Source organism: Pararge aegeria, chromosome Z (assembly GCF_905163445.1).
Source record: "Pararge aegeria chromosome Z, ilParAegt1.1, whole genome shotgun sequence".
NCBI classification, from domain to species: Eukaryota; Metazoa; Arthropoda; class Insecta; order Lepidoptera; family Nymphalidae; genus Pararge; species Pararge aegeria.
Window position 1 is genome coordinate 15,860,595 of NC_053208.1, and position 9,943 is coordinate 15,870,537.

Below are 9,943 nucleotides of genomic sequence, written 5' to 3' on the forward strand. Positions count from 1 at the left end.
CTTTCACAAATCCTAGTGCGTCTACAGTATGAAATTAATGTTAGTTAGGTTACCTGTGACTAAGATTAGTCTAACAACACTACACAGTACACACTAGCTAGCTTCGTACACATTAAGTCATAGTCTGGCTTTCCAGTGTGCATTGCTTTACACCGCGGCGGTTCTTACGCAAAATGAGGTAAGCGGGGGGCTTACATAATGCGACCTACTGGCACAGTGACTCTGTAAGTGCATGCGCTTGCACCGACTATAATCTATTTCTTCTAACGCCGATAACAAAGACAACGAAGTGAAATACTATATCTGATCGGATCAGGCCCGAATCACACTTGTAACACGCTCACCCAATGACGTGAAATTTAATCGTTTTTTTTTTGTATGACTCAATTATGTGTTGCTTCGGGTATTTATAAATTGTGGGATGGCATAGGGTGGCGTAATGTTGTGTCGCGTGGTGTCATATACGTAAATGTGTAGTTTTAAGAATATCTCGTTGATCTTGTTAGCATAACTTGGCCCTTGGCTGACCTAATAGTGTTTTAGGTATAAGAAATTGGCGTAAGCCACCCTCGTGACTTTAAGACTTTTCTCCTGGCTTCCGGTTATTATAATGTAAAAATGAATTGCGGACATGAAATTTCGAATAACATAGATATGCTGGCACCACTTTGTACAATGTTGAGACGAGAATGATTCCTAGTTCAAAAATGGAAAAATACTCTTAATATTTGATTGAGTAGATACTTACAGCGCATAAGCCATTGGTACCAATTCCGCCAGTCTTTTAGTAAGTGCCTACTGCCCTAATAAGTGACATAACGTATTGACGTAGGTCACGTCTCACACGAGAGCGCGCTATGGACCACGTCCATTTTCTTCATTCAATCTATCGGTGAACTATAGGGGCCTTTCAAATTTACATTGCATTACGTCGGAATGCAGTTTTTTGTCTGACATTTGATACCTATCAAAGCTGTCTGCGGGTTAAAAATGACAATAGGGTAAGTTCTTCAGTCCCATCCACCAAAATATTCATCATCAAAATAGTTGATCATCATGTCAACGGAATAACATCCGTAATTTGATTGCGTCTTGGTCATGCATGCACTCCTGCGTGTTCATCTGGCAAAACTCCAGAGGGATCACTCTTATCAGTAAGTGTGGTTTTAATGAGAGCTTAGACTGAGTTTCACATAACATTTTACATTCCCAACCTCATCTATCCTTTTTCCCCAAAAGTCTCCAGTTGTTGTCTCCAAATAGATATTTTTAATATTAAGGTAAATTTTCTGTATTCTAGCATATAGTACATTATAAATAATAAATAATAATAAATAAATATATTATGACCATACACACATCACTATCTAGCCACAAAGTAAGCGTAGCTTGTGCTAAGATGATTGATGAAGATTTTTATGAACAAGGTGCATAAAATCCTTATAGTATTGTATATAAACACACAGATACTGAAAAACACTCATGTTCACACAAACAATTCCCAATTGTGGGAATCCAACCCACAACCTTGGGACTCACAAAGCAGGGTTTCTGCCCACTTATGTTATATTTCTATTATGTGCCGTCTAAGTCTTAGTTTAATAACTATCAATGTAATTGTACTCAAAATACCTACATACAAAATATGACAAAAAATTTATTAATTTCTGTGCCTTTATGTAAGTCAGTTAGAAAAAAAACCGAATTAAATTAAGTTTTAAATAGATTAAAAATTTTATAATACATATTTACTTGACCCTTGCTTTTAAGTCAGGATCAGTTGTTGTTAAAGATAATCTAAGCATGTTTAAAAACCTTATAGTGGAATGGAGTTACTTATCCCTGGTCTTTGTCTAATATTTAATATTTATCCATATTGATTCTTAATTGTTATAAGCTGTAAGATAAGCTTAAAAATATATGAGGTTCAACATATTACTTATTGTTTTAATAAAGATAAACTAACATTTGCCTGCAATTTCTGATTTTCTGTTTGAAATATTTAGAAGTAGTTACAAGAAAGTTAGTAATTAATAAATTCATTTCATACAAATAACATTCACTTTATCTTTTTCCACTGTTGTCAGATTTTCTAAAAATATTTTACTTTAATTTTTAAAAAGCCAAATGGTATGTTTTAGTATTTTAGTTCAGTATGTTTCACTTTTAAATGAATATTTACATATTTTCTGTAATGGCTTTTGTAAATGATAAGTTTAGAGCTGACATGCCATTGAAATAATATTATCATTTTAACTTAAATACATATTCTCTTGCACTATATTGGTTTTTACGTTTTTATATTTAATTCATGGTCAAAACAGATTTTGCTCAGGCGAGCGAGATATGTAACTTATTAACGACTCCTTATATAATTGCTTACTTACGTAACAAAAGCAAGGTAAGGATATCAGTATTTTCATATTACAAGAAGTTACTGCCACAATAAAGTTACATAACAAAACTATCAGAAATATTATTACACCATTTAAAATGTTGCTGTTACCGGCTTTTCAGCTAAAATAGTATTATGAATTATTAGTTCACAAAGTGCTTACCTCATTTGAATAAGATGAAGACCCAGCATTTAGTGAGGGCGCCTGCCACATTATTTTTTTTCGGTTTAATTAAAAAGGCGCCAACGTAATATAAACACAAACTAAATATAAACTAAGAACGCGAACGCAATACTACTTTCCGCCACGTGCTGCGTTCAATTGAAATTTGAATCACAGAACATTGTAAGTCAGTAACCCCAGATATGATATGAATTTTTAATGACATTGACAGACGTGAAACGGGTTGCCAGGTAGTGATGCAGGAATTTCCCAAGTTCTCTAAAAGATAAAATAAGAGGTATTGTACACGACGTTGAATTTTGCTAGTGATGTGTGGCAGTCCTAAAACAGTGTATAATTTCTGTTATTTTTCTGTAGGGGTTAAAATCTAAACCGAATTTAAAAAACATTTCACTAATATCAAGTGACACTATAGTCTATAATCATCTAGAACAGGCATTTGTTTTTTTGGAATAATATTAATTAATGGAATAAATATTATAACTGATTTTTTTTTATTAACAGACATTGTTATTATACGGATGTAATAGGTAAGAAAATATGTTATAATGCCATTTGACTTAGCACAGGTTAGCTATAAACTTTTAATGAAATACCCCTTATTTTACTGAAATTTTACGTAAAATGTTCTTCGATAATAATGTGATTCTTCGAATTTATTCAAATTCGTGCAAAAAATACTCCAAATTAATTTATTTTAGCCTGCTTAGATTGCCATAAATTATCAAACTGACATTTCAAGAATGACACCTGCATTTCTTAGGTAGTTATATGCCTAAGTAAATATGCCGAGTCCATATTGACCATAGATTTTTTGAAAAAGCGCGGGAAACTTCGAATTTGGCGGACGTGGTTTTTAGATTTTAATTTTAAATTATTGAAAAAAGTGGATCAGATAAGGAATTCAGTGTTTAAGAGTATTTAGTAAATTGTTTCTAGATATTTATTTTATTGACGTGACAACGTCTTATAAATTAGTTTGCCGGGTGACACTTCAAGAAACTGCGTTACGCTCCGCTCCCGTTATGCGCTCACAATGAGAGCGAGTGAGAGGCACGCGTCCCTTCCACTCGGGCATGGTTAGCCCGCCTAAGAGCGAGAGAGACAGACATAAAAAGTGAAAGGCACGCGTCCCTTTGTAGTAAACGCTGTTTCATTGTACGCAAATGTATTGCAAGTTATTGTATGTATATTTGTATATAAATACGTATGTATGTGTAAAGGTAAAAATAAAATTTTGTTAATATGAAATTCAGTGCGAGATTCTTTGTATAAATTAATGTTTTAAATATAATTCTTTGTATAAATAAATGTTTTAAATTGTTACTATTATTTCATCCTTCTTCCTACTATACGAATGAATATTCACATTAAAATTATTTTACCACTCAAAGTCGTTGTCACGTAAAACTTTCGCCCGTATACCGACTTTACAGGCAACCAATTTTTTTATTTTGTGTTATTATTAGTGTATGTATTAATTATTGAGAGTTGGTAAGTTTTTTTTCTCTATATGGGGCTCGATCCCCCGGACGACCCCGGAGGATATAACCTCCTGTAGGATATAACATAGTCATTGATGATTCGTCAATGGACACTAAGGATGGCTTTGTTCTGCTTCACAACGTAAACGCACGAAACCGCGAAAAAGGTGTCGTCATTGCAACTGTAAAAAACGAAAGAGTAAGGATGGAAAATTGTATGCCCAAGCATGTCAGTGCGAAGACTCTTGACGGAAAAATTATTCCAATTGTTTTAGATGATATTGAAGATGAGAACAAAAATATGTTACCTCCTAAAAGCCATGCCCCACCGGTCAATACTGGTGCCAACATGACTCAACCCACTGCCTCGGGTCTCTCACAACCACTACCTAGAAAGTATGTTAGCACAGATTCCGGCCCTTTCACTGTCCACATACAAAGAATCACCTCATCCCCAAATGATCCAATTACTTTGCATCCAATACAGTTTGGCAAAGACTTGAAAAAATATAAAATAAATAATATTGTTAATGGCAGTTTAAAACGCATAGGCAGAAATAGATTGTCCATGGCTTTTTCCAATTATGAGGATGCCAACTTGTTTACAGAGAGCTCATTGATAGTGGGCCTCTCTTACAAAGTTTTCATTCCTAGCTTTACTGTTACAAGAGTGGGTATAGTGAAAGGTGTGCCCCAAGACTGGACGGAAGAAGATATCCAGGAAAATATCAATGTTCCTATAGGATGTGGTAAAATCATAAAGGTAAGACGTATTAAAAGAAAAAATGTTACTGATGGTACAGCTTTATTTTCAAATACAAACATGGTTGTATTGAAGTTTGATGGTAAAATTTTACCAAAAAGGGTTTACATGTGTTATACAGCACTCCCTGTTGAATTATATATTTTCCCAACCATCCAGTGCTACAATTGTTGCAAATTTGGCCACACTAAAATTCAATGCAGATCCAAGCCCCGTTGCTTTAAATGTGGGGATGAACACCCCTCAGACACTTGTGCCGTTGTCTCTGATAATGCTCGTTGTCTTTATTGCACAGGTCGCCTGGTCGACTAGTAAGTTGTGTCCAGAATTTTCTAGACAGCAGAAAATCAAAATTTCAATGGCCCAGAGCTGCATATCATATGCAGAGGCGGCTAAAGTCCATCCCCCTTCTACATCAAAGTCTTATGCTGATGTAGCTGCTACCTCTCCTCCACAATCTGAAAATGAAAATCATCCTTCATCAAACTTCAATTCATATGTACCATCAGCACCAAACAGTTCTCATAAAAAAAACTGTGTTTCAACGTCGTGTACCTCCAAAACAAACTGGAGGATATGACCATTCCATGCATCAATCAATTGACAGTGATTACAATAATCCTAATTCTCAGATGCCTGATGGTTATGTCTTAAAACAGAGATCATCAAATACAATCCCACAACAATCCATTGCAGAATTAATTTTGGAACTTATAAAATTACTCTCTAATTCTAGTTTAAATAACACTTCTATTACTATCTCTTCACCGTCCAACGTCGCAAATTCTTTATTGACAGCTCTAAACCAAATCTTTAATTATGGACCACAAAAATCTTCAGTGGAACTGTAGGAGTGCCATAAGCAAAAAAACTGATATTCTTTACTTGCTAAATAAATATAAGCCTATGGCTATGTGTCTCTCTGAGACATGGTTAAAACCAGAGTTCTCTTTCAGGATCTCTGGTTTTGTTACTGTGAGAAATGATAGGCTTGATGGATATGGTGGAGTGGCCATACTCATTGCCAAAGCTTTCTCCTATAAAATTTTTTCACTCCCTCCCCTCAGTGATGGCATTAATGCCATTGCTGTGATTGTAAATAAAATTTGTATTATTTCTGTTTATATTCCTCACCCTTTTTATTCCTTATATAATGAGTTTAGTCATTTACTTACTACTTTACCTAGCCCATTTTTAGTACTTGGGGATTTCAATTGTCAAAATCAGTCATGGGGTAGTACTAGTTCTAATTATTATGGTGAATTGATGGCAGATATTTTAGACTCTCAAAATATATGTATTTTGAACAATGGCACTCCAACTCGACATACTGGTCCTGGTGAATACCTTAGTGCTCCTGACCTATCTCTTTGCTCTCCAAGTATGGCCTCTCTGATATCCTGGAGTGTACTTGATCATTCTTATGGCAGTGATCACTTACCACTTGTTCTTACTTTACCTATCTCTTGCCCTCCTTCTAACCTACAATACAGTTCTAAATTAAAACATAAGCTGCCAGATGACTGGACTACATTTAAACATTATGTTGATTCAAAAATATCTAGCCTTCCTACGGTTAAAGGTGGTAATGAAACAATATGTGCAGATGCATTTAGTAAAATTCTTATTGATGCTGCTAACACTTTATTCCCACAACAAGGTAATAGACAAGGTAAAATTCCATTTCCCCCTTGGTGGGATCATGAATGCATAATTGCCATTAAGCAACGGAAAGAGGCTGAGAAAAAATATTGTTCCATGATGACTACGGATAATTTTGAAAATTATTCTCAAACAGTTTCTACAACTCGTAAGCTCCTCAAAAAGAAGAAATTTGAGGGTTGGAAACGATTTTGCGAGTCCATAAGTCCTGATATTTGTCCATTGGTAGTTTGGAGAAATATTAGAAGGTTTAAATCAGCTTTCTATGAATCTCCATCTGGTGCATTACCTATTGAGCTAGCCGACCAATTTATGGATAAGTTGGCTCCTCCATCAGTTCCTGACTTTAATAATGTCCAGTGTTGTACTTTTTCCTCTAAAGCTTGTAGTTTTACAGACCTCAATGCTCCCTTTTCTTTGTCTGAACTAGAAGGGGTTTTATCTTATGTAAAAGATTCATCCCCAGGCGAAGACGGCATTACTTACTCTTTCTTAATAAACAGCAGTGTCGCTTCCTTGAACTACTATTTGAGTATTATTAATGCCATTGTGTTGTCTGGTAATATTCCTTCTTCTTGGAAAACCCAAGCTATAATTCCCATATTAAAACCAAACAAACCAGCCTCTGATGTTTCTTCTTTTCGCCCAATAGCCCTATCCTCTGTTCTTGCTAAAATAGCTGAGCATCTTGTTAAAAACAGGTTAGAATTTTTCATTGAAAATAATAATATTTTGACAGCTAATCAGCTGGGATTCAGAAAAGGCCGTAGTACCACAGACAATATTAGTATTTTGGTTTCGGATATTCGGCTAGCTTTCTCGAGTAATGAGTCGGTTCTTGCGGCCTTTCTTGATATCAGCTCAGCGTATGATAATGTGCTGATCTCAGTTATGCATAGAAAACTTCATGACCTCCATGTACCACAATTATTAATTACATTTATTATCAATATGCTTTCTGAGAGGTGTATTAAATTAGACCTACATAACGGTACTCAACTTTCAAGGCTAGCATGGAGAGGTTTACCCCAGGGGTCCGTCCTCAGTCCATTACTGTATAATATTTATACATATGATTTAGAAAAATCATTAAACTCTGATGTAAATATTTTGCAATATGCTGATGATCTACTCTTATACAAGTTGGATAAGTGTATTGAAAATTCTAGTAACTGTTTAACTACAACTCTTAAAAAGCTAAATTACTGGTTAGATGTCCACGGACTGGAATTGTCTGTTAATAAAAGCACTGTTGTTCTATTTTCTAGACGGAGAATCTATCCCGATTTCAACGTCCTTTATAGGAATAATCCTATCCCTGTAAAGTCTGAAGCGAAATTCTTGGGCGTTATTTTAGACTCCAGACTTACTGGAGTTCCTCACTGTAACTATATTGTAGCTAAGTGTGAATAAAACTTAAATATGATCAGGTGTCTAACCGGTGTCTGGTGGGGTGCTCATTCTTTTTCCTTGCGTCTTATTTATAATGCCCTTATTCGTAGCTTATTAGATTACGCCACTTTTATTCTAGAGCCCTGTAGTGCCATTGCTCTTAGGAAATTAGATAGCGTGCAGGCAAAAGCGCTAAGGATCATCCTTGGTGCTATGAAATCTACTCCTATCAATGCTATGCAAATAGAGTGCGTTGAACCCCTTCTATGTTTAAGACGACAATTTCTAGCTGATAGGTATCTATTTAAAGCTATGCAATTTTCACAGCATCCTTTACGTGATAAACTTCAACTCCTCTTAGAATTTATAGATACTTGTTCGTACTGGTCCCATAAATCTGCCCCGTGTCTTATCAAAAGCTATCGAATGTTTTGCTCCATACAAGCGCCGATCTATAGTACATATTGCTATCCTACTTTTTATTCTAAATATAATGCATTAATAATCTCTCCGGATGTTAGAATTAATCCAGGTATTCCAAGAAACCAGTTGGAAGCTCCTCAATATGTAAACATATTAAAAGAAAATAAATTTTCTGATTTTCATTATATGTATAGTGATGCTTCTAAGCATTCACCGGATGGCCCGGTTGGAGTTGGAGTTTTTCATGTTCAATATAATATTGTCCAGAAAATAAAACTTCCACCGGAATCATCAGTATTTACTGGAGAATGCTTTGGTTTGTTAAAATCTGTTGAATATATTCTTCTTGCCAAACTTAAGGAATCTATCATATTTACCGACTCTATGAGTGCTCTGCAAGCTTTATCTAGATTTCCATTTAAGTCTGCCCAGATAAGCCATGTTATTTTAAAAATTAGAAACCTCCTGCTTACTTGTAATGAAAAAGGCTATACAGTGGTGTTTTCCTGGGTACCAGGTCACACTGGAATTTCTGGAAATGAACGTGCTGACCAGCTTGCCAATGAGACTATATCATGCGGAGATATTGCCGACTATTGTAACTATGCCTATGATTTATGTGCACTGCCAAAACATTCCCTTCAGGAATCTTGGAAAATGGCTTGGTCGATTTCTAGCCAGTCAAAGGGTAAATCTTTCGCTAGGATTCAAAACTCTATTCCGTCAAAGCCATGGTTCTCGGGTTTAAAGTTGAGCAGGAGAGTGACATGTATCTTGACGCGTATGCGTTTGGGCCACGTTTGTTCTCCTGTGCAACTGGCGAAATTTGGAATTGTGGATAGTGATTTGTGCGAATGTGGTGAGGTGGGTGACCTGAACCACATATTCTTATCATGCTCAAAATATAACCGGGATTCATTTTACCAGGGTCTTATTAAGTTAAACATCCCACTTCCTACTTCCGTTGACATCCTCTTGTCCATTAATGAACCTTGTATATATAAACTTTTATCCTCATTTATCCTATTGTATGATATTAAGTTGTAAATAAGTAGCTAGTTTAAGTATTCCATATTATTAAATTATAAAAACTTGACCACAGAATAAGCAATTGACTATGGTTCAATCGCTCAGCGCGCAGAACCAATAAACCAAAAAGAAGAAAAAAAATGTATAAATAAGAACAACACTTGACCACAGAATAAGCAATTGACTATGGTTCAATCGCTCAGCGCGCAGAACCAATAAACCAAAAATATGGAGGGTAGAGGTTAGGAGAGTCATCTGTGTATATGAAAAAGTGTCGTCAAAATGTATTAAATTAGGATGGCGCCACATTTGCATCAGGGTAACTCTTAAAAGAAGCGCCAAATATAAATATTGTTAGAGTAGGCTTGGAAAATAAACAAGGAAGTATGGAGATACAAGGAAGTAAGGTTATATTTACCACAATATTTTGTACAACGTAAGTTATTGAAATTCTCAATAATTAACTACTTTAGTCGATAATGACATTAAATTTTTTAACTCGGCATACTTCAATTCATCTACGATTGCTACATTCATAACATACCCTGTGCATCCACCAGCGCCATTGTGGAGGATTTTTGAACTGTTATTTAGCGCATACACTGGACACT

At 35.3% G+C, this 9,943-nt stretch overlaps 1 protein-coding gene across 1 annotated transcript in view; it reads right to left on the reverse strand.

The window, feature by feature from the left end:
• LOC120636031 overlaps positions 1-2,717 on the reverse strand; it is a 44,479-nt gene extending 41,762 nt beyond the window's left edge. The window contains exon 1 of the mRNA XM_039907276.1: positions 2,559-2,717. Within this exon, the coding sequence (XP_039763210.1) occupies positions 2,559-2,609 (51 nt within the window). The 5' untranslated portion in view covers positions 2,610-2,717. The remainder of the gene's footprint in view (positions 1-2,558) is intronic.
• Between the last annotated feature and the right edge of the window lie 7,226 nt (positions 2,718-9,943).